General features: G+C 63.4%; 4 protein-coding genes across 7 annotated transcripts; all 4 read right to left on the bottom strand.

Moving 5' to 3' along the window:
- Positions 1–285: 285 nt before the first annotated feature.
- SPAG5 (sperm associated antigen 5) lies at positions 286–7,854 on the bottom strand. Of its 3 annotated transcripts, none has more exons than XM_048324908.1 (21): positions 6,450–7,854; positions 6,175–6,367; positions 5,529–5,621; positions 5,285–5,419; positions 4,867–4,986; positions 4,534–4,626; positions 4,273–4,407; positions 4,062–4,155; positions 3,885–3,978; positions 3,716–3,797; positions 3,168–3,301; positions 2,703–2,868; positions 2,380–2,554; positions 2,195–2,266; positions 1,927–2,050; positions 1,547–1,658; positions 1,264–1,344; positions 1,035–1,178; positions 812–886; positions 545–625; positions 286–463 (listed from the first exon to the last, which is right to left on the bottom strand). In XM_048324908.1, the coding sequence occupies exons 1-21, from the start codon at positions 7,484–7,486 to the stop codon at positions 356–358; spliced, it is 3,348 nt and encodes a 1,115-aa protein (XP_048180865.1). In that variant the 5' UTR covers positions 7,487–7,854; the 3' UTR covers positions 286–355. The 3 variants fall into 3 exon arrangements, with proteins under 3 accessions (XP_048180865.1, XP_048180866.1, XP_048180868.1); XM_048324909.1 differs by having other exon boundaries at positions 5,285–5,416; XM_048324911.1 differs by lacking the exons at positions 4,273–4,407; positions 4,534–4,626; positions 4,867–4,986.
- Positions 7,554–9,236, bottom strand: LOC125336490 (leucine-rich repeat extensin-like protein 5). Its single transcript, XM_048325035.1, has 4 exons — positions 9,063–9,236; positions 8,786–8,881; positions 8,117–8,581; positions 7,554–7,592 (listed from the first exon to the last, which is right to left on the bottom strand). The coding sequence occupies exons 1-4, from the start codon at positions 9,084–9,086 to the stop codon at positions 7,554–7,556; spliced, it is 624 nt and encodes a 207-aa protein (XP_048180992.1). The 5' UTR covers positions 9,087–9,236.
- Positions 9,237–9,568: 332 nt separating this feature from the next.
- Positions 9,569–13,147, bottom strand: RSKR (ribosomal protein S6 kinase related). Its single transcript, XM_048324941.1, is given in 12 exon segments — positions 9,569–9,968; positions 10,059–10,169; positions 10,239–10,327; positions 10,401–10,533; positions 10,535–10,639; positions 10,719–10,759; positions 10,892–10,999; positions 11,577–11,646; positions 11,818–11,886; positions 11,974–12,057; positions 12,762–12,971; positions 13,059–13,147. Coding segments are annotated over 12 exon segments (1,299 nt in total). The 5' UTR covers positions 13,116–13,147; the 3' UTR covers positions 9,569–9,746.
- Positions 13,148–13,678: 531 nt separating this feature from the next.
- On the bottom strand, positions 13,679–27,552 carry KIAA0100 (KIAA0100 ortholog). 2 transcript variants are annotated; one of them, XM_048324596.1, is made up of 39 exons: positions 27,455–27,552; positions 26,610–26,739; positions 26,295–26,341; positions 25,853–26,015; positions 25,655–25,773; positions 25,252–25,312; positions 24,842–25,040; positions 24,560–24,683; positions 24,046–24,170; positions 23,893–23,960; positions 23,651–23,799; positions 23,296–23,414; positions 22,930–23,093; positions 22,540–22,804; positions 22,214–22,419; positions 20,963–22,058; positions 20,547–20,738; positions 20,266–20,468; positions 20,070–20,188; positions 19,775–19,995; positions 19,460–19,650; positions 19,275–19,374; positions 18,999–19,201; positions 18,384–18,678; positions 18,107–18,264; positions 17,810–18,016; positions 17,604–17,703; positions 17,226–17,408; positions 16,925–17,046; positions 16,692–16,847; positions 16,497–16,618; positions 16,034–16,214; positions 15,868–15,954; positions 15,655–15,765; positions 15,434–15,569; positions 15,097–15,221; positions 14,646–14,747; positions 14,431–14,565; positions 13,679–14,228 (listed from the first exon to the last, which is right to left on the bottom strand). In XM_048324596.1, the coding sequence occupies exons 1-39, from the start codon at positions 27,523–27,525 to the stop codon at positions 14,046–14,048; spliced, it is 6,738 nt and encodes a 2,245-aa protein (XP_048180553.1). In that variant the 5' UTR covers positions 27,526–27,552; the 3' UTR covers positions 13,679–14,045. The 2 variants fall into 2 exon arrangements, with proteins under 2 accessions (XP_048180553.1, XP_048180554.1); XM_048324597.1 differs by having other exon boundaries at positions 24,560–24,677.
- Between the last annotated feature and the right edge of the window lie 419 nt (positions 27,553–27,971).

The following is a 27,971-nucleotide window of genomic DNA, read 5'->3' as shown; positions in this document are numbered from 1 at the left end:
CTAGGGCAGGAGGAGGAGCGGGGAGCAGGGGAGGGAAGCTGGCTCAGCCCGGGCACTCCGGCTGCTGCCGAGGCCGCAGGGTGGGAGCCTGGGGAACGCGGTCCCTTATTGTGAGCAAGCACTGGCAGGGGGGAGGGGACGTGTCCCCCAACAAGGAGAGGCCCTGGGGGTGGCAGGGAGCTGTGCCCACAGCCCCGTGACAGAACAGGAGCAACCGGCACAGGCTGGACAAGTTGTCCCCACCCACAGCACCAGGAGCTTCCTGAATGCACACACCAGGCGGGGTAAAAGCCAACACGACTTTATTCAGTAAATAATTACAACATTAACAACAGGAAAGGTTTCAGGCTACAGGCTATAGCGGCTCGGCAGCTTCCTTGCTGGCTGGCTTCAGGCCCAGGTAGCGCAGCAGGCTCTGGAGCTCCTGGCAGCCCAGAGCAGCCTCAGGGACAGCCGACAGGACCTGGGGACAGCAGCAGCAATAGTGTTTGGGTTGGTGCTGTTGCAGTCACAGCAAGGGTGAGCGATGAACTGCAAATCTCACCTCTTTCATCTTCTCCTGCATCTTCTCATGGGTCCTCAGCACTTTCTGGGTATGATGGAGCTTCATCTCCAGCCCTCGGACCTGTGGTGGTGGGAGATGCCTGTCAGGACTGTGCTCCAAACTTGGACAGGGACCAGGCCAGAAGGGAAAGGGGACCCCTGCCCATGTCAGGAGTGTTGGAACTCTGTGATCTTCATGGTCCCTTCCAACCCAAACCATTCTGATTCTATTAGTGGAGCCAGGGCAGCCCCTTGTTGCACCCCATACCTGCTCCAGGTACTTGTCAGTGAGCTGCAGATTCTCATCCTTCTTTTCCAGGAGCAGCAGCCGCAGTTTATCCACCTGCAAAAGGAGCAAGCCCGGCTGAGATCCCTGTGGGGGGTAAAGCTCTGGAGTGGGGGGCAAGGTCTGAAGCAAGGTCTGAAGAGGTCTCCTTGTCCATGGTGGGGTGACATGAAGAGCCCTCAGCCCGGCAGCTCTCCGGCCTCACCTCCCGCCGCAGCATGACCCGCTCCTGGACGTAGGCAGTGTCCACCTGGTGCTCCTTGCCCCGCATCTCCTCCCACAGCACCCTGGCCTCTGTCTCTGCGTGCTGGAGCGAGCGCTTCAGCTGGGAGACCTCTGCCTTCAGCCTCTACGGGGGAAGAGGGGATGATGAGAGGGGTCCTGTAGCCGGCAGCCGCCAAGGGTGCTGCCCACCCCCTGGCCCCATCACACACCGTGACTTCCCCACTCTTGTCGATGAGTTGAAACATCTTCTCTTCCTGCTGTTTCACCACGTCCTGCAGCTCCTTCTCGTTCTGCCAGGGAAGAAGAAGCAGGGTCAGACAGTGCCCAGCCCTGGCCACCCCCAGCACCCTGGAGCGGGTTTTCTCATGTTTGAGGAGGTCAGACAAGCCAGGAGCACCCATGGGGCATCACCAGATTTCTCTGTGTCCTAGATCAGCGCCCGTCCCAGTTCGGCTCTGCCCTGGGGTGAGCTCTGGCCCACTTCTGGCTCACCTCAAGCTTGGTCCTCAGCGCCTTGTTCAGCTTGGCGATGGTGGCAGCCTGGGCATCCACCTTCTCCTGGCTCTCAGCTGTCACTGTCTCCAGGCGGAGCTGCAGGTCAGAGCTGGAAGAGGACAGTGGTGGTGAGCAGGTGGGGATCACAGGAGAGCACAGCACCAAACCCCCTCCTGGCCATCCCACTTGGCCTGTGGTGAGAGAAGACACCTGGTCCAGCCCAGCCAGATGGAAAAAGCCCATTTTGCCATGGCAGGAGAAGTCTAATCCAGGGCTGGGGCAAGAGGCAGACCCAGGCAGGCTGCCTGCAGGAAAGGCCATGCCCAGGAGAGTGATGCCCCTGCCCAGCCCTTGACATGAGCCCCCACTGAACTCACATCTCCGTCTGCAGTGCCCTGAACTCGCTCTGCTCCAGTTCCTGGATGCGGCAGCTCAGCATGGCGAGGTTGGAAACCACAGCTCTCAGCTCCTTCACGCTGTCCAGCAGAGTGTCCTCAGGGTCTGCAAGCAGGAAAGAGTCTCGTGAACAACACAGAGGGAACATCAGCCCCAGGGCACACAGAGGAAGGTGTGCCTGCTCATCCCTCTGCACAGCAGCCCTGCAGCTTCAGAGCAGGGTCCCACACAGGGTGACAGCCCCAATACCTATCGGCTTTGGTGTGGATGCAAGTTTGTCCTTGGCAACTCTACTCCCACTCCTGGTGGTTTCATTGGCATCTACGAGAAGAGAGGACAGCAGCTGTGCCCAGCCCTGCACATCCCCCAGCATGGGAGGGAATGATCCCCATCCTGGGACTCCCCAAAACCCAGAGCAGCAGGTGCCACCTCACCTTTCCCTGCCTCAGCTTTCAGGACACTGCCCACAGAGGAGCTGCTGGCGTGGTGCGGGGTGCAGCACGCCGGGGTGCGGAATGCCGGGGTCCAGGCACGGCGCGGTGTCTGCCAGCCCGGGGTCCGGGGGCCCGGGGTCCAGGCTTTGCTTCTCGATGGAGCATCATCATCATCCTTCAGAGGGGAAGGAGAGCAGAGCACCAGAGTGCAGCTTGTGACTGCCCCAGCAAGCACAGTGTCTCAAAGCCGTGCCATGGAGAGTCACGGGTATGTGACCCCCTGGGCCACCCTGTTGTCCTTGTCTCCAGCACAGGGCTCCTACCTGCTCTTCCAGAGCAGCCTTGAGGCAGTCAGCAAGCTCCTGCAACCGCATCTTGCTCTCCATAATGTCCGTGGAGCACCAAGAAACTTTGTTCCTCTTTTTCTGCAAGCTGTCGAGCTCGGCCTTGGTGCTGTTCAGCTCCTTGCTGAGGGCAGCCTGCTCTTCCCTGTGGGATAGCATGAGCCTCAGCAGGAGCAGCATTTCCCTTCCTTGATGTGGGATGGGGACATTTTCAATGCCTGCCTCTCATCGTGAACCAGCAACGGTGCAAGTCCCACAGATTTAGTCAGCTTCCCTCAAGATGGCATCTGCTGGGCTTCCCCACAGCCTCCCCCACCCACCCGGACCACCACACTTGGCTGGGGCAGCAGTGACCATGGTCACAATGTCCCCTCTGACACCCAGCAAGGGCTTGATTTCCCAAAAACAGAGGGGTTTGAGTGGAGCTGGTGAGTGGGGCGGTACCGCAGGCGTTGGTGAGACTCCATCAGCTCCTCGTGCTGCAGGACACGCTCCTGCAGCGTGGCCAGCGTGGAGTTCAGCCTGGCCTCCACCTCCAGCAGCTGCGTGCGGCACATTTGGTTCTCCTGATCCAGGAACTGTAAGAGGGTGGGGGGACACAGTCATGAGCAGCCAAACAGAGATCCCAGGGGGCTCACCGGGACCCTCAGCACAGACCCTCCCATGCCCCAGGGTGCTGTTTCTAATCTGGGGCAGCTTTATCCCAGCAGACCAAACCCTACAAACCAGTTTACTGGGGACACAGGACAGGCTGGGGGATGGCTCCATGCCTGCAGGGGAAAATTATCTCCAAGAGCTGCCCAGCCCCCTCCCTGGGAATCCCTGCCGGGCAGGATGAAAAGCTGTGCTATGTGCGGGATGTCAACCCACCCGCCCTCGCAAGCTCATCCCCCCTCCACAGGAGGGCTAATCCCGCTCCTGGCCATCTGCCAGCTTTCCTGGAGAGGCCGTGATGGGGGCCGGCAGCACGGGCAAGGTCAGGCAGCTCCTACCTCCCGGCACTCGGTGGCCTCCCGCAGCTCCTGGCACAGCTCCTTGCACTCCTGCTGCAGGGAGTTCCTCTCCCGCGCCAGCCTGTGGGGGTGGGATGGGATCAGGGCCTGCTGTGTTTTGGGAGTCAAGAGGTGGGGAGGGGCTCAGGATATCAGAGCTCAAACCCACTGGGCCATCTCCTCCCACTGCTTCTCATTCTCCTGCTGTAGCGCATCCCGCTCCTGCTCCACGCTGGCCAGATTTATCATCACGGAGCTCAGGTCTGCGAGGGACATAGCTGTCAGCCAGGGGGGACAGGGGCAGTGGGGATGAGGCAGCTCCAGCCCCCATGTCACCCCCCCCCACCTTTGCCCAGGCGAGAGTTGGCCACTGTCAGCTGCTCCAGCTGAGCCTCTGTGTCCTGCAGAGCCACCACGGTCTTCTGCAGCTGGCAGGATGCCTGTGGAGACACGGTGCTTGCTCTGGGGCACTCTTCTCCATGGGCTGTTCTCGCACCAAGGGGTGCCCCAAATCACCCCGTGCCTCAGACATCTCATAGCACTGGGCACCCCTGTACCTCCTTCTTGGCTCGAAGAGCTTCCTCTGCTCGCTCCCGTGTGGCAGCCAGCTCCTCCAGGCAGCTCTGTAGCTTGCCAGGCACACGCTCCAACATGGCATGGGACTGGTACACCAGGGCCCTCGTCTGCTCCCGCTGGGAAGGGAGACAGCACCAGGCAGAGCTCAGCGTGGCACTGCCCTGCTGTGTGACCAGGGATAGGTCACAGCACCCAGGGCACTGGGCAGCGAGGGGCTGAGCCCCCCATGGGACACCGCTCACCTCCTCATCCAGGGCTCTCCTTTCCTTCTCCAGATTTTCAAAGGTGACATCTAAGAATTCCCGGAAAGTCTGTGCCTCAGCAGACAGGGATGTCTGTAGGGTAGGAGGGATGAGTCAGCACTGCCGTGGTGGAAAAACCACATTTAATGGCCATGAAGGGAGGCAAGTGCCAGCCCCGAGGCCGAATTTGCAGCAGCTTCTCAGCAGCAGCACCAGGAAACCTCTGGTGCACCCAAGCCCATTGCAGAGCATCACCCAAGCTCAGGACGTGGGGATGCCCTTCCAGCCCCTGATCCAGTGTGGGGTGGCTGGGGGTAGCACCCCACTCAGTACCTGCAGGTTGATGGCACGGGCCAGCAGCATGCCCAGTTCTTGCTGGGAGGCCAGGCTCTGGTCACGGGCACAGATCTGGGCACTGGCATGGGCACAGAAAGCCTCCAGGAAGAGATATCCCTGCAGAGGAAAAGATGCTGCTCCAGCCATGCTGTCACACAAGGGGAAACTCCCAGGAGCCATCCCTGCACGCTGCATCAGCCTGGGACTCCTGCTCCCAGGGGGGGCACAGCCCATGCCAAAAAAACATCCAGAGAGCTCCATCACACAGCACTTCTTGCCTTCCACATTGGGATTTTCTTCCTCTGGGGTGCCAGGGAGATCCTCACCTCCAGAGATGGGCAGAGATGCAGGATGTCCCGCCAAAGGCATAAGGACAGCTGAGACTGCCTCGATCCCACAACAGCTGTCCTCTTACCTGCTCCTTGGCTCGTAGGGCTTCATCCACTCGCTGCCTGATGGCATCCCGCTCTTCCAGGCAGCTCTGCAACTTGCTGGGAGCACTCTCAGGCACAGCCTGGCACTGGGACACCAGGGCCCTCTCCTGCTCCTGCTGTGGGAGCAAACAGCACCATGAGGCACCAGGTACAGCTGCCATGTGTGCCAACAGGTCTCCCAAAACCCAGGGGAAAGGAGAAGCAGAGGGATGTGCAGGAGCTCACCTCCTGTGCCAGGGCTCCCTGCTCATCCTGCAAGCTCTGAAAGGCGGCATCCGTGAGGCCCTGGAACAGGGGGCACTGGCTGCTCCAGGTGCTCTGGGGAAGGGACAAGGACACCGGTGTTACGGCAGCTGGCACAGGCAGCACCGGGCACATGCATGGGCCCTGCGTGGCTGAGACCTGGCACACTCATTGCCAGTGACAGCCACCGTGCCCACAGCACCCAGCTCCAGATCCCGCTCTGCTCCCCACTGCCACTGCACAGCCTCCGTTCTCCTCCACAGCTCGAGGCAGAGATGCCAGTAGATCTCCTCCTCCCAAGGGCATCCACCAGAGCAGAGGGGGCTTCGCACCAGCCCCGCTCCACCCTGGGGCCAGCGAGAGCTCGTCAGCCACGACACCTCCCATCCTCCCCCCACGAGTGCCAGGGATGTTTCCCCCCACGAGGGTTCAAATCCAGCAAACTCAGCGGGTTGATCCAGGCATGACAATGCAGTACCGGGCGCGTGATGCCGTGATGCAGCAGCCCTGCTTTACTTCCGCTCCACCAACCCAGACGGGGTCACCGTCTTGCCAGAGGCACAAGGACACTGTCACGGCACCAAGGCTGCGGGGAACAGGGTGGCATCACCTCAGAGAGGACTCTTACCCCTTCAGGGTGGGTGATGTCCGTCTGTGTGAGCGCATCCCTCTGCTTGGCCGGCCCCACGCCAGGCCGCAGCCGCTGGCTCTCCTGCCAGTCACGCAGCTGCAGCGAGAGGGCTTCGATGATGATGAGGGTGCTCTCCAGCCGCCCCTCCAGCTCTGCCCGAGGCAGGGTCTTCAGCTGCTCCCGGGGACAGCTGGGGACAGAGAGAGGGCTTAGGGCAAGGACAGCTCACAGGTGCCACAACCCCATCCAGGGGGGCATGTCCTCATACTTACTGCCAGAGCAGGGAGTCTGTTTCAGCAGCGCTATCCTTGGCACAGGGGATGCTTGCCCTGGATGTGTTCATGCTCCTCTCCCACACGTCCCGAGGTGTCATGAAGGTGCCGGTGGCCATGGAGAGCACCGGGGTCATGCTGGTTCCTGTGGCCATAGTGGGCGCCGGGGTCATGCTGGTTCCAATGGCTGTGGTGGGCACTGGGGTTGTGCTGGTGCCAGCAACTGCAGTGGGCACAGGGGTCATGCTGGTGCCAGTGACCACTGTGGGCACTGGGGTTGTGCTGATGCCAGCAACTGCAGTGGGCACAGGGGTCATGCTGGTGCCAGTGACCATGGTGGGCACAGGGGTCGTGTTGGTGCCAGTAACCACAGACATGGAGGTCATGCTGGTGCCAGTGACCACTGTGGGCACTGGGGTCGTGCTGGTGCTGGCAACCGCGGTGGGCACGGGGGTGACACTGCTGCTGGCATCCTGCTGTGGCTTGCGGAGGGGCAGGCTGTGCCGCAGGGATTCCACCAGGAATGAGGTGTTGAGGGTCTTCTCCAGCCACACCAGCGGCAACATCCAGGACACAGCACCCAGGGTCAGTTCAGGTGAGGTGACAGGGGTGACAGTGGCTTCTGACCCAGCAGGCTCCAACCCACTTGCCTCGATGGGAGGGAGGCCAGGTGGGCTCTCCTCTGGGGGGACAGGGGCGGGGGACTCGGCTCCCTCAGGGGTGCCTTGGCAATGCAGAGGACCAGCACTCCCATCTGCAGACGGGGGCTCGGAGGCCACAGGGCTGCAAGAAAAGTCTGCAGGTGCTGCTCGCCACCCATGGAAAGGAGCTTTCTGCGGGGTGGAGCTGGTGCCAGGGGGCCCTGGGGTGCAGGAGGCTGTGCTGGCATTGCCAGGGGACCCAGAGCTGCAGGGTGGTAGAGCAGGGCTGCAAGGAGAGTTTGGGTTGCAAGACGCTGAGCTAATGATGTTGGGGAGCCCTGGCGTGGTGCTGCCAGGGGACTCCAGGGTGCAGGGTCCCAGGACAAGGCTGCACATGGTGCTGCCAGGGGACTCCAAGGTGCTGGGCACTGGGATGGAGCTGCGTGGAGAGACTGGCACAGTGTTACCGGGGCTCTCTGGGGCGCTGGATCCTAGGATGGACCTGCACAGGGGGACTGGAAGGATGCTGCTGGAGGGCTCTGGTGTGCTGGACACTGGGATGGACCTGCACAGGGGGACTGGAATGATGCTGCTGGAGGGCTCTGGAGTGCTAGGCACCGGGATGGAGCTGCACAGGGAGGCTGGCACAGCGCTGCTGGAGGGCTCTGGGGTGCTGGGGACCGGGATGGAGCTGCACAGGGAGGCTGGCACAGCGCTTCTGGGGGGCTCTGGGGTGCTGGGGACCGGGATGGAGCTGCACAGGGAGGCTGGCACAGCGCTTCTGGGGGGCTCTGGGGTGCTGGGGACCGGGATGGAGCTGCACAGGGAGGCTGGCACAGCGCTTCTGGGGGGCTCTGGGGTGCTGGGGACCGGGATGGAGCTGCACAGGGAGGCTGGCACAGCGCTTCTGGGGGGCTCTGGGGTGCTGGGGACCTGGATGGAGCTGCACAGGGAGACTGGCACTGTGCTGTTGGGGGGCTCTGGGGTGCTGGGGACCTGGATGGAGCTGCACAGGGAGACTGGCACTGTGCTGCTGGGGGGCTCTGGGGTGCTGGGGACCTGGATGGAGCTGCACAGGGAGACTGGCACTGTGCTGCTGGGGGGCTCCAAGGTGCTGGGACCTAGGACTGGGCTGCACAGAGGGGCTGAGATGGTATTGTCAGGGAGCTCTGGCATGCTGGACACTGAGATAGGACTGCCAGGGGCCTCTGGGCTGGTGCTGCTGGAGGTCTCCAAGGCACCAGGCGTAAGGGTGGGATTGCTGGGGGCCTCAGAGGCACCAGGCTTAAGGGTGGGAGTCCTGAGGCCACGGGTGGAGGTCCTGGAGGGCTCCAAAGTGGTGCTGCTGGGGGTCCCCGGGGTGCAAGGCATTGGGGTGGTGCTGCTGGGAGGGCCCAGGGTAGCACTTCGCGGGGGTCCTGGGGTGCAAGGTGCGGTGACACTGCTGCGGGAGCCCCGGGCGCAGGACGCTGGGGTGGCGCAGTCATGGTCCTACAGGACATTTTAGGAGGAAAGGGGGGGTCAAGACAGCCCTGCCCTTTCCCGTTGCACCCCGCAGCCTTTTGCCCCGGTCTCCCCATTTCCCCCACTCCAGTAAAAACGCCCGCCCTCCCCTTGCCCCAGTACCATCTAACCCCCCCAACATCCCCGGTTCCGGTACACCGCAGCCCTCCCCGTTATCTCCCGCACACCGACCTTGAGCCGCAGCCGGCGGAGCAGGGGGGTCAGGCTGGTCCGGTCCGCGCCCAGCTGCAGCTCCTGCAGTGGGGTGCGCCGGGGCCGCTTCTGCGCCTGGGGGGGGACCGGGGGGGTCACCGGCGGCAGCACCGGCAGCTCCCCCCCACCACACACACACACATACACATAGAGATACCGGGAGCGCTGCGGACCGCACCGGACCCGCCGCCCCCTCGGGGACTAACCGGCCCCGCCAGAACATCCAAACCGAACCCCAGCCCCGGCCCGCACTCACGGCGGGGGTCTTGGCGCGCTGCATGGTCCGGGATTGCTCCCGGTCTCGACTCCGGTCGCTCTCAGTCGCGGCCCCGCTCCCGGTCTGGGCCCCGGGCCCGCCGGTTCGGGTTCGAGCCCCGGGCCCGCCGCCGCCCGCGCGCCGCCGGTTTGAAAACCACGCGCGGCTCTGATTGGCTGCGCCGCGCGCGCGTCACCGCGCGGGGCGACCGTTGGGGCGGGGCCACGCCCGGGCGGCGGGCGGGGAGTGGGCGTGGCTTTATCCGATGGTCACGCCCCCCCTGCCGCGGTGTGAGGCGCCGGGGGAACGGACAGACGGACGGACGCCAGGATGGACAGACGGACCCAGCAACCCCCGACCCTGGGCCTCCCGCATCGCCTGCCCCGGGGAAACCACCCCACACAGCCCCCAGACCTGCCCCAAGCCCGCCCCGAGGGAGGAGGGTCCAGCCCCCGCCCCGGTGGTCCCGCTTTCCCCACCACGAGTCACGGCAGCACCCGCAGCAGTGCCCGCGGCTCTCGGGTTTATTGCTCCCGCGGGGAGAGGTACAGAGTTGAGGTGCCCGGGGATGAGATTGGGGGGTACCCGGGTAACCCCTTGGGGGACCCGGTCCAGCTGGGTCTGACCCGCTGCTGGGGTAGGGGGATGTCCCTGAGCGATGCCGAGGGTCCCAGCCGTGGTGGCTCAGCCAGGCCAGGGCCGGTCCGGGGGGGCGGCGAGGTCGTAGTCAAAGTCGGCAAAAGTGGCGGGGTCGGGTGGGGGCTGCTCAGGAGGTCGCGGGGCCACCGCCACCACCACCGGGTCCTTCTGCAGCAGGTCCGCGTCGAAGGCCACCCCGCGGAAGAAGGGGTGACCCTGGAAGTGGTGGAGGTAGCGCAGGCGGTACAGGGGGTTGTGGCACAGCAGCTGCGGACAGAGAGAGGACAGTGAGAATGGAAATCTCAGCATCCGGCCCTGGGGCCAGTGGGAACCCCAAAATCCAGGCAGGAGGGTTACCTCGGCGAGCAGCCGGGCCAGCTCAGGGCTGAACTCAGGTGGGCTCTCGTAGCTGCTCTGTTTGACACGTTCCAGCATGGCCACATGGTCCCCCGCTGGTGCCACAGGGAACTGGGGGGACAGACAGTGAATTCAGGGTCTCCCTGAGGTGTCCCTGTCCCCCCACCCTGTGGTCCTCACCTCCCCACTGGCCAGGGCGAAGAGCAGGACTCCCAGGGACCACCAGTCGGCCGCGTGGCTGTAGGGCCCTCCGCTCAGCACCTCTGGGGCTGTGGGGAGAGTGGGTGAGCACCCGGGGGTCTCTGCCCTCCACCACAGCCCCCCCAGCACAGCCCCCCTTACCCATGTACTGCAGGGTGCCACAGATTGTGTGGGCTCGCTCGCCCCACTGCAGGTACCGGGAGAGGCCAAAGTCGGTGAGCTTGAGGTGTCCTGTGGGGCCGGACACCACGTGGGAACCCGTAGAGAGGGTGTCCCCATGGACGGGGTGTCCCCACGGATGGCATGTCCCCAAGGCAGTGCCACCAGGCTCTTACCTCTCTCATCCAGGAGGATGTTCTCCATCTGAAATCAGACAGGCACTGGGGTGGCCTCTCCGTGCTGGGGGTTCAGAGACCCCCCCACCCCATCCTCCAGCCGCCCAGCCCCACTGCCACCCACCTTGACATCTCTGTGCATGATGCCCAGGTCGTGGAGGTACACTGGGGACAAGACAGAGCCGTCAGTGCCGTGCGTCCCCTCCCAGCACGGCGCCCATTGCCACCCCTGGGGTCCCTGCAGGTCCCCGTTAGTGGGGACAGTGGTGGCTGTCCCCAGCATGGCGGGTCACTCACCCAGCACCAGCACCAGTTCGGCGGCGAAGAGGCGGACGGTGGCCTCAGCCAAGCAGCCGGCCGTGCGCCACAGCGCGTGCAGGTCCCCGGTGCTGCAGTAGGTGCACACTGCCGGGACAGGTGACATGCCTTACTGACTGGCTGGGGTGGCACGGGCGCAGGGGGGGGTCACTGGGACCATGCATCGAGGTGGTGGAAGCACCAGGGCAATATGGGCACCAGGTTAAGGTGACACAGGCATGAGTAGGGTGGCATGAGAGCATGCAAGTACCACGGTGACATCGGCAACAGAGCCCTGTGGGCACTGGGAACACACAAGCACCCAGGGCCACATGAGGTATTAAAATGACGTGGTCCTTGGGGCTCACACAGGCACCGGGAACACACAAACCGCAGCGGCCGAGGTGACCACAGCCATCAGGGCCGGCCAGGCACCAGCACTGGGGTGCTTTTACCACCCCCACACTGGTCCCTGTCCCGCCGTGGCTTGTGTCCATCCCTGTCCCCCATCCGCATCCCCGCAGAGGGTGTGGGGTGGGAGCGGCGGCCGCAGCGCCCGGATCCCCGCGGGGCAGCGGCGGCGCGGGGGGAGCGCGCGCGTGTGCGGGGACACGTGTGCGGGCGGCGGGGACACGTGCGCGGGCAGGGGGGGCCGGGGCGAGCCCGCAGGCAGATGGTCACTCACTGATGAAGAGGTGGCGCTGGCCCTGCCAGCTGTCCCCCAGCCCGTGGACAAACGGGTGCCTGACCTGTCTCTGGGGACACAAAAGCACAGAGGGTGAGCGGCCCCCGGGGTAGGGGGGTCACGAGGGGCCGGGGACCCCGCTTCTGTCATCTTCCATCCGCAGCTCTCACGGCTTCCTGATGTCCCCATGGCCACCCTGAACCCCTTCACGGGCTGGGGTCCCTCCTGGGCCCCCCCTCACCTGGATGCTGACTTCTTCTTTGCACTGTTTGAGGGTGTCACGGCGCAGCACCTCCACCTTAGGCACCACCTGGGGGGGCGGGGGGAGTGAGGCACTGTCAAGGGAGGGGACAAGGGCAGGTGGGGGCACCCATGGGCCCCGGGGGTCAGCACCCACCTTCACGGCGCAGACCTTCTCCCGCCCACAGTCCAGCACTTTGAGGATGGTCCCGAAGGAGCCTTTGGCCACGAAACCCAGGATCTGAGGGGAGGAACAGGAGCTGAGCTCTCCACGGAGATGGATTTGGGGTGCTCAGGTCGGGGGTCCTGCTCACGTTGGAGTAACGTGAGGGGCCCAGAGCACTCAAAGCAGACGGTGGGGACACATGGGGACCTGGAGGACCCGATAGAGACCCCAGCAGGGTACATGGGGACCCGGTATGGGGCACAGGGACACGGGGGACAGGGACACGATAGGGACCCCAGCACGGCAGCGGTGGGTGTTGACAGAATGCACAGAACCCCCGGGGGTACACGCGGGACCTCGGTGGGACAGCAAGCTCCGGTGTGGTGCAGAGGAACCCCGGCAGAACACACCGAGACCCGACACGGGGATCCGGCGGGGATAGAAGGGGACCCGGTGGAACGGCCGGGGACGCCGGTAGGATACGCAGGGACCCGGCAGAGCGTGCGAGGAGAGCTCGGTAAGGCAGTCGGCGATGCCGGGATGGCGGCACGGGATGCACGGACGGCGCGGGAGGATGCTCAGAGCGCTGGGGGACCCCGGTAGGAACGTGCAGGAACGGCGGTAGGACGAGCAGGGACACCGGTACAGGGTGCGAGGGGACCCGTTAGGGCGCCCGGGGCTGCCGGGGCGGGATGCGCGGACGCCCCGGGAGGACGATCGGGGACCCCGTTCGGATGCACCGGGACCCCGTTCGGAGGGTGGGGGCCCCGGGACGGCACCTTGAGCTGCTGCTGGCGGGCGGAGGGGCGGACGGGGAACTCCGGCAGGAACAACGAGACGAGCTGCGGCAGCGGCCACCCGGGCAGCGGCGGCTCCTCGGCGGGGCCCCGCGGAGACAAGGCGAGCCCCGGTACCGGCACCGGTACCGATACCGGCACCGACCCTGCTCGGCTCAACAGCGCCCGCACCCACGACCCCACGGCGCGGCCCTGCGGAACCGGGGACAGCGTCAGCGAGGGGACCCCGGGGCGGGGGATACCCAGGGGGATCCCCGGGGCTGATGCCGCCAAACGCACCTGGGGGGGCCGCACCGGAGCCGGGGCCGGGTCGGGGCCGCTGCTCGTCGCTCCCATCGCGGCGCCGCCCGGCCGCGCCCCGGGCCCGGTCCCCGGTAATCGCCGCCTTACATAACCCCGCCGCCCCGCCCCGCCCCGCCCGCCGCGACCACCCCCCGCCCCGGGGCTCGGCGGCGGGGCTGCCCCTAGCACCTCGACACCCACCCGTGACCGATCCCCCCCACCCGGGACCCCCACTACACATTCGGGGGTTACTCACCCCACCCCCGGGACTGATCCCAGCCCCTCTCCACGATCCCCTCCCTACACACTCTGCAATTCCCCCTTCAACCTTTCCTCCTCTCTTTGCACCCCACGAGCTGCAGCCCTGAGGCGGTGCCTGCAGTCCCTGCTGAGCCCCGGCACGGCCCTGGGCTCAGGGAGGAGACCTTAAAAAGGTAAGTGGACAGCTGAGCCCAGGGCAATGCAGGGGTGCCCTGAGTCCCAAAACGGGATCCCTGAACAATTCCTGGATAAGCCCAGAGGTGAAGACCCTGTGATGTGGTGCTGCCGGGCTGAGGTGGGGCATGGTGCTGAGCACTGCAGGGTGAGGCAAGAAACAAGCCACTGGCCTGAGCCTGTTCCAAATTAAAAACTCTTTATTTAAACTCTCTCCTGTTCCCCTTTTTCCCAGCCTGGAGTGATCCTGCTGCTTCACCAGGCCCAGAGGCTGGGCCCAGCACCCGCACAGCAGGGAGTGCGGCAAGCTCACAGGAGGAACCCTTGGCACGAGGGTTCTGCACCCCACAAAGTGGTCCTGGAGCACCCTGTGCCCCACATCCCCGTGCTGCTGCTCCACCCCTGCCCCACAGCGACGGGGCTGCCGAGGGCCTGCGTGTGGCTCAGCCCTCCTCGGGCAGCGCAGCCCCCTCTCCACCTTCAGGGTGCCCCCCCAAGGGCGGAGCACGGGGCACCCCAAATCCCTTCCCGGCCTGCCGGGTGCTGCCGTCATTTGCGCCTGCCAAAGATCGACTTCTTGCTGGGGTTCTTCTCGCCCACGCTCAGCCCGATGAGCAGTCGAGCCTTCTCGTCCTCCTCCTGCTGCTGGATGGTCCCGTCGGATTTGTTCTCCAGCTTCCCCCGGGCCTCTGCTCCCGCCGCCGGCTTCAGGCGCAGCTTCTCCTTTATCACCTGTCCCGGGAGTCAGGGGGCTCAGCACCCATCATGGCCACATCCCGGGCCCTTGGCATGGGTGACAGCCTAAGCTGCTGAGCCAGTGCAGATGCTTCCCGCTCTGGGGAACGTGACACCCACCCTGGGGTTACCATCGCCATCCTGGGCAGAGCAGCTCTGGCAGCCTCCAGAGCGGGAAGAGGGATGTGGTCCCACGTACCTGTGCCACCAAGGCTTTGCGGCTGTCCCTCTTCACCGCCATGGCAAAGTCCAGCCATGTCCATGTGTTGTTGTGGTACTCCAGGCATGGCAGCACCAGGTTCAGGTCGCCCCAGTCCACGCTGTTCTTCTCCCCCTGTGTGACAGAGGTGTCAGGCAGTGTGGGACGATGCCCCAAGCCACCCCCAGGCACACTCCATCCCACTGATCCCACACCTTGTAGCTGACACAGAGCGGCACCTGCGGGATCTTGATGTAGATGAAGGAGTTGTTCATGGCTGCACGCTCCTTCATCTTGTCGATGTCATCCACGGGATGCTGGGGACAGAGCAGAAGCCATGAGCAGAAGGGAAGGAGGGGGGACACAGCCAGGAACCAGCAGGGAAGGGACAGCTGGGCATTAGGCCATGGCATTGCTTCACCAGGGAGAGGTGAGAGCTGCTCTGGCAGGGTGTTAGAAAAATGAGATACAGGGATCACATCAAGCGTGCAGGCGCCTGGTTGTAAAGGATGCAAATCCTCATGGTGGGAGGGAGCAGGAGAAAACAGACAAGTGTGGGAGGGAAGTGTGGGAGGACATGGCTATGCAGCCCTGCAGTCAGGGGAAAACAGACTGGCACCATGGCAGGGCTGTCGCAGATTGCCCCCTCACAGCAGCAGGAGGTACCTCAGGTGCTTTTCGGAACGATCTTCTGACCCCTGATGTCCGGTTCAGTCCCTGAGCAACTCCCTTCCCTGGGCCCAGTGAGTCATCGGCCACGATCAGCTGCCGTGGCTTCACCACGGGGATCCCTGGGGCAAACAGGGTGGGAGGTGGTGGTGGTGTCCAGCCAGGGGTTAGCCATGACCCAGACCCTCCAACCATCTCCCTGTCCACAGGGGAGACCACAAATCCCTGTTCCTCAACTCATGGCAGAACAGCAGCTGCCCACAAACATATCCTGGACACACAGCTAGAGCTGTTCAAGGACATCCAGAGGGGAGGGTGATCACGAGCCTCTCACCTGTTGTCACCAGCTTGGACTTATCTTCCTCATCCCCCACCTCCTCCTCCTCCACATTACGGCCAGGGAAGAAGAAACCCATCATTCTGTGGAAGAACTGGTGGGTGAGCTGGATGGTGAGAGGCACCACATTCACCTGTGGGAAGGAGACATGTCAGAGCCAGGCACACACTGCCTGTGCCCCACGGAGACCCTGGCACCTCCTGGCCCAGCCCTGGCACCTCAAAATGCTCCTTGATGGAGATGCCTCCCACGGGCGGCCGGACCTTGCTGAAAATCCTCAGTGCCAGCTGCCGGCCGGACTGGCAGGAGCTCTGGGGACGCAGCACCACCTGCAGGGAAGAGGATGGGTGGCTGGGGTGAGGACAGGCCACTCTACCCAGGCCACCCATGGGTCCCCAGGATGCAGGGCTGCTCCCCCAGCTGCCACTTGCCTTGTACACAGCATTGGGCAGGAGGTTGTTCATGGTCACCCAGCCCAGTTCCAGCAGATGCTCGGCCGTGTCATCGGACTTGTTGACCTGTGCAGACAAAGCCATCAGCTCCCAAAGTCCCTGTCCCCAGCTCAGGGGCTGTGGGTGGCACTGTCCAACTCCACACCTTGCTGTAGAGGAAGCGCTGGAGCTCCAGCTCGGCGATGCCCAGCTGCCCATCCTCCTCCGTCAGGCGCCAGCGTGCCTGGGCAAAGTAGAACTCGGTCCTCCGTGCCACGCTCACGTCCTCCGGCTGCTTTCGCAGCTCCATCTTGTTGGCTCGCTGCAGCTGGAAGTCTTTGAAGCACCTGCAGCACAGAGGAAGGAGCTGGGATGTGGGAGCCCTGGGGTAAGGGGGACACAATGCTGCGGAAGGCTGAGATCATAGAATCATAGAACGGTTTGGGTTGGACACCTCCCACTGTCCCAGGTTGCTCCAAGCCCTGTCCAGCCTGTCCTGGAACACTTCCAGGCATGGGGCAGCCACAGCTTCTCTGGGCAACCTGTGGCAGGACCTCACCAGGAAAAATTTCTTCCTAATATCCAATCCAAACCCACCCTCAGTTTAAAGCCATTCCCCCTTGTCCTACCTGATCAGTATGTTCAGCTCCTCGCTCTCCAGCTGCAGGTCAGCTTTCTCCTGGCTCAGCTGCTGCTGCAGCCGATGGTTCAGGTCGAGCAGGATCTCGTTTTTGCTGTCATCCTTCAAGGACTGAAGGACAGACAACCCTCAGCACCCTCTGCCCTGGAGTGGGGATCCCATGGAACCAGGGATGTGGGCTCACCTTCATGTTGGAGTACATCTGCTTCTCCAGCTGCCGGATCTGGGCCACATGCTGCCTCACAGCCTCTTGCAGGTGTAGGATACTGCTGCGCTGCTCCTCAGGGTTGCTGGAGATTTCCAGCTGGAAACGCACCCGCTGCTTCTTCTCACTGTGCTCCTGGACACAGGGATAGGGCAAGGTTAGGACAGCCTGGTTGCACTGAGTGGCACAGACACCTGGAGCCCCGTGGGTACCTTGCGTTTGGGCTCCACGTGCAGCAGCAGGTTGTTGACTATGTCGAGGATCATGGCATACTGTGCGGGGTTGGTGGAGATCTCCAGGTCGTGGTGGATCAGGGTGAAGGTGTCCACAGCTCCTGCAGGGACACAAAGGGCAAGTGGGGCCTCAGCATGGCCAGAAATGTGCTGGGGACTCCTCCTGCATGCAGCCCTCTGACCTCAGCAGGGCCAAAAGAGACCACCCCTGGAGTTAGCCTCCACCCGTGGGTCAGCCCAGAGCTCTACCCACCAAGGCACACTGCCTGCATGCACCCACCCTCCTGCTTCTTCAGGAGATCCTCTTTCTCCTGGTTGGCAGGGGTCTCAGGGGGCTTGATCTGCGTGGCCAGCTCGGGGTCGATGTCATGGCTGTAGCTGATGTAGTACATGCGGCAGCTGCAGCGAGAGATGATCCTCTGCACCTGCTGGGTCTGCTGGGCTTCCGAGGGCTGATTCCAGTCTGGGGACAGGCAGAGGGACCATAGTCAGAGTGCCACATCCTGGCACGCTGGGGACTGCACAGTGCAAGGCTTGGAGCATCAGCCACCTCCTGGAGCCACGCAGGGCCAGGCCAGGTGCTCTCAGCTCTACCAGCCTTGGGGTCACATCCAAGTGGGACTGGGGTAGGCACAGCAGCCAGGGCTGTGGGCAGTACCTGTGGTGGTGCTGACCATGCCCCCCACTGCCTGCCCGCTCTCCATCAGCTCCTGCACCGAGTCCAGGCTCCTCTGCCGATGCTCCTCAATATTTTTCACCTGGGGAGGCAAGGAGGCACAGCTGGCTGTCCCCATTCTCCCTGCCTTGGCCAGGGCACTGTCAGCACTGCCTGTCCCCCACGCAGCTCACCCACCACACACTCACCTCCAGCCAGAGCTGGCCATGCTCCCCCTCAGAGGGACTGCTCTCTGTCGTGGCAAAGTACTGCATGCCATCCAGCAAGCATGTCCAGGATGTCTTCTGCTTCAGAGTGTCCCCGTACCAGGCGGGGTGGTGCTGGCACTGCAGCAGCTGTGCCTTCGCGGCAGACACGATCACACAACCCTCCGTCTCTGCACCACGCAGAACCATCTGTAGAGGGAGAGACCCCAGGGGTCTGATGGACCTTTCTGGGGCAGGCACAGCCCCTGTCACAGCCAGGCCGTGGGGACAGGCAGGTACCTGGCAGTTCACCAGCTCGATGAGGCAGTTGCGGTTGTAGATGTCGTCGGTCTGGCAGGCGGCGATGCCGCAGAGCTGCTCGCTGGCCCCTGACTCCTCCTCTGTGAAAACCACAAACTTGTCCGTTTCCTCAATGAGCTTCTGCAGCATGTAGGCCCCTGGGGAAGGAGAAAGGGTCAGTGCAAAGCTGTGGGGGGATGACTCAAACGTACAGGGTGAAGGCAGGCATGGCTTTGTGCTGTGACTTTCCCCTTGCTCCCCTCCCTGCCATGCTCACCCCCTGAGGAGGCTCTCTCGGGACGGCCACTGGTGATGGGAGCGGTCACTCTGGCAGGGATGGAGTGAGCAGAGAGAGGGCCACGCTTCAACTTCTTGGCCTGCAGCTGTGTATCAATCTTCAGCCCCTTCAGGGCCTCGGTGGACAGGTTACGCTTCAGCACAGCTGCTTTCTTGTAGCCATCGTAGAGGCCGAAGGCGATGTCCCGATTCGTGGTGGTCCAGGACGCCCGCAGGTCCACCAAGTGCAGCTGGTGTGTGTGGAAACCATCGTCCCCATCACGCAGGGGCAGCTCCTGGGCACAGAGGGTCAGAGCCTCAGCACAGCAAAGCCATCCCCAGCCCTGCCCAGTGGCCTCATGCACTAGGGCTGGTAGCCCTGCCAGGCCCTGCAGGCAGAGTGTGGGGACTGAAGCCCACGGGACCACCCCAGAGACCCCAGCATGGGCCCATGCCAGGGATGGGACAAAGTCAGGTGCTTGGTAGCTTGGAGGCCCTGAAGTTCTGTCTCTTCCCCAGCCAAATCCCTTCGCCAATGCACCCAACAACCAACACCCCACGTCCTGGAGATGCCACCAGGCCAGCACAGGCTGCCGTGCCCTGTTTGCAGCGGTACCTCCTCAGCCGTGCGGTTGCTGTGCCGCTGGTAGGTGAGGGAGGACAGGCTCAGCAGGTGGGTTTTCTTCACCAGGGTGTCAAGCTGGTGGTCAGCGTTCTCGTCACAAGTGGAGGCCATGAGGTGCACGGTGACCTGGCTCAGGTCACTCACCATCTGCGTGATGCTCCACTCCGAAATGAGCCGTCGCATCACTGTGCCAGCTGGGGGACAGCGACAAGGCTCAGCCAGGGCCCTGCTGTACCTGCAAGTGCTGCTGGCAGGATTCCCACTCACCTTGCGGGATGAGCCGCTGCGTGCCCCGCGTGAAGATGTGTCCCTGGCAGCATTCCACCTGGATCCCCCGCTGCTGGGCAAAGGAGGCCCAGTAATGCACCTGAGAGGGAGCAGAGAGCAGCAGCTGGGAGTCCAGCACAGGCAGAGCAGGGAAGAAACACTGGATTTCCAGCCCTGGGAATTACCTGCAGCCGGGGGAAGAGCGCAGTATAGGACAACTGCTTGTAATGCTGCCCCAGCTTCTTCTTGCTGGGTTTCATGTTGTTGAAGAGCTTCCCACGGCAGATGGGCCTTGTCACGCTGGTCCACGTGGCCCAAAAATTCTGCATCCAGCGGAGGGTGCTGCTGTAGAGCAGGATCCGGGGCTGGGAGTGCTCTGAGAATATACCCACCATCAGCCAGCACCATGGGGCTGGGACATGGCAGCACCTAACCCACAACCAGCGTGCTCTGCCCCATCCCCCTTGTTCCCAGGGGATCCCCAGGATGCTGTCAGCCACCTTTACTGGGCTGTGTCAGGTCCATGCGGATGGAGAGGTTGAGGTTCTCGGAGCGGAAGGCACGGTAGGAGTCGTACTGCTGCCCCACTGGCACCTCAGGCAGGAACTCGGGGGAGCGCAGCACCACACCATGGTGGTCGTGGGGGTTCCCATGGCACAGCCACTGCAGGTCCAGTGTCATGCACAGGTCAGGCAGGTGCAGGAAGCAGCAGTCGTCATATCTGAATGCAGAAAGAGACCCCAGTCACCCCGCAGCACCGGTGGGGGCCCCCTGTGCTTGTGGCCCCACACTCACTTGGAGGCTGTCCGGACGTTGATATCCAGGTTGCCCTTGAAGACAAACTGCCCAGGCTTCCAGTGGAAGGAGAGCTGGCTCCACTCCCAGTGCATGTTCTCCGTGGTGTTGTAGGGGTCCTGCAAGGACAGGCGTGAGGAGAGACCGGTGTGAGCTGACCCCACACCACGCTGTTCCCCAGTCCAGTGGCACCCACCTCGGTGGCCAGCTGGTGCAGGTTGGCCTGTTCAATGTCCATGTGCCAGTCTCCGTGGAAGAGAAGGCGGCTCTTGTCCCACCAGGGCAATGGGGCACTGGGGTCCTCTGAGGGCTTGGTGAGGAGATCCACACACTGGCCGATCAGGGTCCAGGCTGGGTCCCAGCAGGGCCCCCACACAATGGTGTACTGGGAGATCACAGCTGGGGACACAGAGGTTGGCTCGGCCATTTGCCCTGTCCCTACGCCACCACAGAGCCCCCCATTCCTCCAGCTCTTACAGTGAAAGTCGTGGTAGAACTTCAAGGGTGGCATGTTCCTCTCCACTGTGGCATCCCCCCAGGGCAGCCCCAGCTTCAGGACCTGGCGACGCCGGGAGCAGGCCTGGCCGCACTGCTCGGCTCCGATCAGCCGGCCGGACAGCTGCCAGTTCCGGATCTCAAACAGGTACCGGGGATAGTCACGGATCCGCACTGCGGGCGGAGGAAGGGCTGAGGGATGGGGCAGCAAAGAGACAGGCAGTCCCCCACTCCGGCCACAGTAGGAGCCAACGTCCTGTCACATCTCTGCTTCCTTCCCCCTCCCTTGAACCTCCAAAAATTGTTTTCCCTGCTTGGTTACACACCACGTGGTGCCAGCCCAGGCCGCGCAGCCATCATGCTGTCCTCCAAGGGCACCCTCCCACGAAGCAACTCACCAAAGAAGCTGCCAACTCTGCCCTTCATCATGCGGCACCACTGCGTGACCATCTCCAGACCCTCAGGGGGAAACGGGCTGACATCATCCAGGTCCCTCATCTGCTCCAACACACGCTCCGTGCCGTGGAAGGACTCATCAGCCATGGCCACCAGCTCCAGGTGGGCCAGCGTCCAGGTGAGGAGGGCTCTCCGCATGGGCGTGTTGGCGTAGAGGCGCCGCGAGCGCTGGATGTAGATCTCGATGTTCTTCTTCTCCAGAGCAGCGTAGAGCTCCTCGATCTTGCGGGCAGGCAGCAGCTCCCCGTGCTGCTTGCGCAGTGCAGCCACCTTGGCGTCCAGCAGCTGCAGGCGTTTGGCGCTCTCCTTGCTCTCATCCTTCATCAGCTCGTAGTTGTCTCGCAACTTGACCTCAAAGACATCATCCAGGAAGACCCAGGAGAAGTGGGTGACTTTGAGCAGGAAATCGGGGGGCAGGGCTGTGCTGGCGGGGCGCCCGGGCCGGTGCAAGCCCTTCAGCCACTTCTGCACGCCCACGGCAGCGTCCAGCGTGCGGGAGAAGTCATACTGGTAGGGGAACTCGATGGTCACGCTGGCGAAGGAGAAGGCCCAGCCGCGGTTGCGGAGGGTGCGCAGGGCGGGGAAGGCGTCGCGGTGCCGGACAACCTCCTCCAGCTCCGGCAGCAGCTTCACCTCCACCTCCTTGAAGCTGAAGATGCTGTGTCCATCAAAGCCGGCGGCCAGCTCGGGGCAGTAGCTGTGCAGAGCACCGCCGTGCCAGCTCACCGAGGTCCGTTCCGCAGCCAGGCTGATGTAGTTGGCCTCAGAGACAAAGGCTGTGAGCTTGGCAGAGCTCAGCTCCAGGGACAGGGACAGGAATCTTTTGGGAGAGGGTCCTTTTGGCTGCAGGGGCCCCGGTGACTCAGTAGGGGTGGCTGGGTGGGACGTGGGGCTCTCTGGGGGCACGGAGGGAAGCGTCCTGTGGCCGAGGGCGCTCCGCAAGGCTTCGTGGCACTGCAGGGTGGCCAGGGTGTGATGGTACAGGTGCATGTGGTCAGGTGGGCTCCACAGCACCACCAGCCCCTCGCCGCACTGCACCTGCACCGAAGAGAGTGAGCAGGCACCACGTCACTGCCAGGGCAAGCACAGCACAGCCCTGTTCTTCCCCCAACACCTTTCATGCCAGCCAATCCTCCCCCTGCCCCATCCTACCCAACAACAGGATAAAGCAGTGGCCCGACAGCCAAACCAACCTCCAGAGAGCGGATGCTGCTGTGGTAGGTGACAGAGAGCATGGAGAGGTTGGCCACTGGATTGGGGATGGCAGGAGCTTTGCAGCACGGCTGCATCTTCTCAGTGATGCTCTTGACCAAGGCCAGCACCATGCCCTGGACGCTGACCGTGCAGCTCTCAGCACTTCCCAGGACGGTCAGCGTGTCCAGCCGCAGCTCCAGAGCACCTGGAGAGACAGCATGTCAGTGCTGGAGGCACATAGGAGGCACACCACAACATGCCAGGTTCCTCTGACTGCAGGATTATTCCAGGACAGACATCTGGGATCAGCTTGGATGCTACTTACCCACTATGGCCGAGAGGGTGAAAAGGTTCACGTCTTCCACCTTCAGATCCACCTTCCAGAGCAGCCCCCAGGGCTCGCTGGAGACAGAGGGCGGCTGCTTGGCAGGCTCAGCCCCACCACGCCGTGGGCAGAACAGGGGCAGGACCCTGGCCAGGCACTCAGTGCAGGTATCAGATGACTCCACTTGCAACCCCCGGATGGTGCAATCCAGGAAGAGTGTATCTGACTGGGCGCTGGACATGCCAAGGGGCTGGTTGTAGCTGCCCTGCAGGACAACAGGACAATCACTCTCAGGCTGCAGGACATCCCTGTGCCACCACACATCCCTGTGCCACCCCCATGGAGTCTGAGACTGAAATCCACCCCTTGTCCCCTTGGCTCGTCCCTCACCTGGAGGTTGAAGGAGTCGAGGATGAGGGCTTCTCCCCACACGTGCATGTTGGGGGGATGTGGGGCACGCTGGATGTGGGAGTCATTGCCCACCCGCCAGCACAGGTGGTCCACAGCCAGCACTGCTCGCTGGTGCACGCTCTGCGGCCGCAGGTGCTGGTAGTCTGTGGGCACAGAGGAGGGGGGAAGCACAGGCAGGGCTCACCCAAACCTGGGCACCTCAGACACAATCAGGCAGGGATCCACAGCCCGTGGCCACACACACACGGGCAAGCACAGCGGCAACACGGCCCACCCCATTCCCATCCTGGTGCCTCTCTGGCAGACCCCAAGAAGAGCCCAGCACCTCCCTGATCCAGCCTGTACCTGCAGAGATGGAGTTGAAGCCCAAGGCGAAGGGTGGAGTGTCCCCCAGCTGCACGGACACATTGACGTTGGACAGCGAGGCACACAGGATGATGGGCGCTAGGATTTGGGGATAGCTCCTGCACGGGACAAACAGGGATGGGCTGTTACTGGGAGCTGCGTGCCACGGAGCCTGGCAGGGAGCAGGCCCAGAGGGATGTCCTCTCTGCAAGGGCTCCCTAATCGCCTCCTGACCAGCCTCTCCATCCCACAGGCTGTGCAGATAAGGTGCTGAGTGCCCAGGCACCGTGCCAGAGCGTGGGCAGCAAGAGGAAACAAGCTGTGATACCAGCAGCTGCACTGAGGCCAAGTTTACCTTCCCTTGTGCCTTTGGCTGGGGACAGACACCACCCGGGACCTGTATTCCTGTGCCAACAGGCCCAGCCAGTGCGAAAACTCTTGGTGACGGTAGTGGATGATGCAGGTGTTGAGCAGCACAGCAGCCGAGAGGTCAATGGCTGTGACCTAGAGCAGGGAAAGGGCCAGGTGGCAAAAAACTCATGCCAGGAGCCAAACCAGCCACCCTCAGGGGACAGAGTGTACCCAGCGCTAGCTCACCTGCACGCTGGTTTTCAGGGAGTTGAGGCACACGATGCGCTGGCGGCTCTGGGACAGGAGAAGACCATCTGGGGGGACAGAGGAGCACAAATGAGGGGTGGCAGAGGGCAGTGATGGCAGCCCTGTCCCATGGGTGCCCTCCTGGCTACTTGCCCTCCAGCTGGAGGTCTACACTCATTTGGTCCAGGTCTGAGGTGGGCGTGAAGTTGCGCAGCGGGATTTGCTCCTCTTCACGCTGATATAGAAACTGCAGCAGCTTCAGGCTCCAGGTGAGGTGCCTGGAAGACACACAGAGTCACTGCCAGGAGGGAACTGCACTGTCACATTCTCCATCTCCCTGTCTCTCACCACCAGCTGACCAGCACGCTGGCATGGACAAACACAGCAGCCAGTGCCCAGCTGCAGCCCAGCCCAGCGCTCTCATCCCATCGCCTGAGGATCCTCTCAGCTGTCCTACTGGAGAACCAGCTCACGTGCCTTCCTGCCTCCCCAAGAGCCCAGCCCCAGGCCAAGATCAGTCCTTCCCACTGGAGTGGGCTCTAGGACTTGCTCTCTGCAGTCTGTCAGAGCTAAAGGATGAGCAAAGAATGGCACACTTGTCCCCAGGTCCATGTCCCCAGCGTTAATTTGGACTCGGACAGCCTCCCCCTCCACCTGCCTCCTTTACCTCTTCTGGCTGTTCATGGACAGCACCATGCTAGTGTTCTCCAGCTTCATCTCCACCCTCCTGGGGATGAGCTTCAGTGTGTCCCTGCTCAGCACAGACAGGGACTTCGAGGGCTCCCCTGGGCCTGGAGAAGGACAGAGAGAGTCACGGGAAGGACTTGCCCAAACCCCACACCCTGGAGCGGCAGGGAGGGATCGCACAGCCAAATCCCTCTGCCTCCAGTGCAGCTATGGGGGCCACCAGCCCCTGCCCTGCCCAGAGCTTGCCCCTGCCCATCCTGACCTGTGCTGGGCTCTTCCCCCATGCTGCTGTGCTGGGCCCCAGCAGTGATGTGGTGCAGCAGGGGGCTGCAGAATAGCCCCTCGTGCAGCTCTGCCTGCAGTGTCCGGACGCAGAGCCAGACGCCCACCAGCCGCCGCTTGCTGCTGATCTCCAGGGAGAGGGAGAGCGCCAGGGCCAGCTCTGCCAGGCACGTGTCATCCTGTGCACAGGGGACACGGCAAGGAGCACACAGGGAGTCACACAGTGCCCTCCCAGTGGCTGCTGCAGGTGGAGAGCTGGGTACAGCACAGTGCCCAGCACCTGGCAGCATCAGCCTGTCCATCAGGGACACCCTGGAACAGGTCCTCAGTGTTCCACAGAGCCAGTGCCCAGGCTCCAAGTGTGGAATTTCTCCCTCCCCCAGCACTCACCAGCTCGCTGCTCCGGAGGACTTTGCTGTTCACCTTTGTCAGGCTCACCTCGCACGTCAGGCTGGGGAGAGCAGAGAACAGAAGGAGGATGTGGGTCTTGCTGCTGCCAAAACAAGTCCCTGCCCTCTTTCCTGTGGGACACAGGGATCCCAAGTCCCTGCTCCAAGTGCTCACAAAAGCAGAGCATGCCCTAACTCCAGGCACACTACATTATTTGGAGAACGCACAACCCAAGCTTCCTGTGACAGGAAAAGGAACCAGGCCAGCCTCAGAGGAGGTTAATGTGTCACATCACAGGTGACAAAGGATGCTGCTGAGCAGGACAGAGAGACGAGAGACACCAGGCTGGGGTCAGAGGAGCTCCCTGCCCTGGAAGCAGAGTGGGGTACGAGCACAGCATTACCTCTTCCCATTGCCATTCAGGAGGAGACGTGTCTGGCTGGCCTGGATGTGCCAGAGAGACTCTGAGGTGGCCACGTGCAGAACCATGATGTTGATGGAATCCATATGGATGGAAAAGAGCTGGGAGGAAGGTGCTGCTGTGAGGGATATCCGACAGCGGCACAGCCCACAGCGGCCTCTCACCGAGCCAGTGCCTCACCTGACTAAGGAGCCTCAGCAGGGAGGGTTTAAGGGTCAGGTCTGTTCTGCTTTCACTTCCATCAGCTTCTCTGGGAGTCTCCGGGACGGATGGCTGGAACCCAGGGCCTTTCTGGAGATCCGTGCGGATTCGCACCTCGCCAAAACACAGCTCGAAGTAGCGCCTGGGGATCAACCACACAGGCAGCTCTGACAAGAGCTTGCACTTGGCACACCTGTCCCCATCACCAGGGATTTCCCCCACCCCAGGGATGTGCAGGATCGCCACAAGGGCACCCACAAGACACTGCAACCTCCAAGTGTGGGTCACTCCCTCACAGAGCTGACCACATGGAAATAAGGATGGCAGAAAGGTGTAAAGGCAGCAGGGCACAGCCAGCAGGGCCAGGGGTGAGACAGACACCCAAAGGGAGCAGGCAGGGAGCTGGGGTCAGGGTACATACGGCAGCTCCCGGCTCAGTTTGCTGGAGATCCAGACGTTGTCGATCTCCTGTAAGGACATACAGGTAGGTCAGAGAAGAAAAAACTTGGCTCTGCCTTGTCATGCTCATCTCAACATTCCCACTCCACCCCCAAGGCCTGGGATCATGCAAGGAGCAGCCAAACCCCCAAGTCTGGCCATGGGAGGAAGGGCCTGGCACCAGCCATGGGGATGCTCAGTAGAAGAGCGGCTCCATGGATTTGCTGCCAGACTGGAAGTGACTGGAACCACCTTCCCTACCTGTCTGCCAGTGACCACCCCTCGCCCAGGTACCCACCACAGTCTGCTGCTCCTGCTGGAACTTGAGGCTGATGTTCTGGGCCCAGAAGAAGCCAAAGGAGCCAATCTTCAGCTCTGCATGAAGCTTTTGCCGGCACCAGGTGACGGCCAGGCGACATGCCAGCCATCTGTGGGGTCAGGGGGAAGGCCAGGGTCAGTCTCCCAGCTGCAGCTGGGGACCAGGGATGCTCTTTGCCCTCTGAGCACCAGCTCCAGCACCTGCAGCTGGACAGGAGCTCCCAGACTGGGGAAGAGACCCTGCAAGACCACCCCCAACAACCCCTGACCCCCCCTCCCAAGCCCTGAGAGCTCCCTTTGACCTCCACACCCCTCTGACACCCCATGCCCACCCCTGCGGGCTCCCCTGAACTTCTTTAAGCCTCCAAGCCTCTGACACCCAGCTCTACAACCTCCCAATCCCCTGCAGGCTCCCCCCTACAACTCTCCCCCAGCTCTGCGAGCTCCCCAAATCCCTGACACCCCTCCCCAAGCCCTCTTTGACCCCCTTACCCTCTGCTCCCCTCCTCCCAGACCCCCAACACCTCACCCTCAACCCCGCGGGCCCCCTCCACTCCTGACACTACCCCAACCAGCCTCACCTCACCCCCAAAACTCCCGTGGGCCCCCCAAACCCCCGCACCCCCCACTGCCAGCCCCTCGGGCCTCCCCTTGACCCCGGCGAGTTCCTCCCACCCCAGCAGAGCCCCACCCGCCGCGCTGCCACCCCCTCCCAACCCACTGTCCCCCCACTGCCACCGCCGTGCCCCCTCCCCACCCCTGCCACACCCCCCCGAGCCCCCGCGGGGTCCCCCACGCCCCCAGACCCGCCCGGCGGGCCCTGACCGCGCCAGCAGCCCGGCGAGCAGCGCGACGAGGACGAGGCCGAGGAGAGCGGCGGGCAGCGGCGGCGGCATGGCGGGCACGGCCCCGGTGCGGCCCCCGGCCCCGGTGAGACCCCTTCCCTCCCTCCCGCCCGCCCCTGCCCCGGCCCCGGCCCCGCCGCCGCCGCCGCCGCCCGTGGGGCCGCCCGCGCACCCCGAGTGGCCGCTGGGAGGGGCGGGACGGGGCGGGGCCTTGCCGGGGACAGCGGCGGCCGCAGCGCCCCGCCGGGGCCGCACCGGAACGGGACAGCGCGGACACCGCACGGGGACAGGGCTGACTCCAGGGCGGCACCGGGGTGGAGACGGGGGGAACACGGGGATGGGTACAGGGGTGACACCGGGGCGGCACTGCGATAGAACGAGGGGGTGACACCGGGTCCGGCAGCGGGATGGGGAGAAGGATGACAACGGGGCGGCACGGGGTGGGGAGATGAGTGACTCCGGACTCTGGGGTGGAGTGATGTGGCTGACAGCAGGTC

This window comes from Corvus hawaiiensis, chromosome 20 (assembly GCF_020740725.1).
Source record: "Corvus hawaiiensis isolate bCorHaw1 chromosome 20, bCorHaw1.pri.cur, whole genome shotgun sequence".
Lineage (NCBI taxonomy): Eukaryota > Metazoa > Chordata > Aves > Passeriformes > Corvidae > Corvus > Corvus hawaiiensis.
The sequence above is the reverse complement of the archived record's forward strand: the minus strand, read 5'-3'. Positions and strand labels throughout refer to the sequence as shown.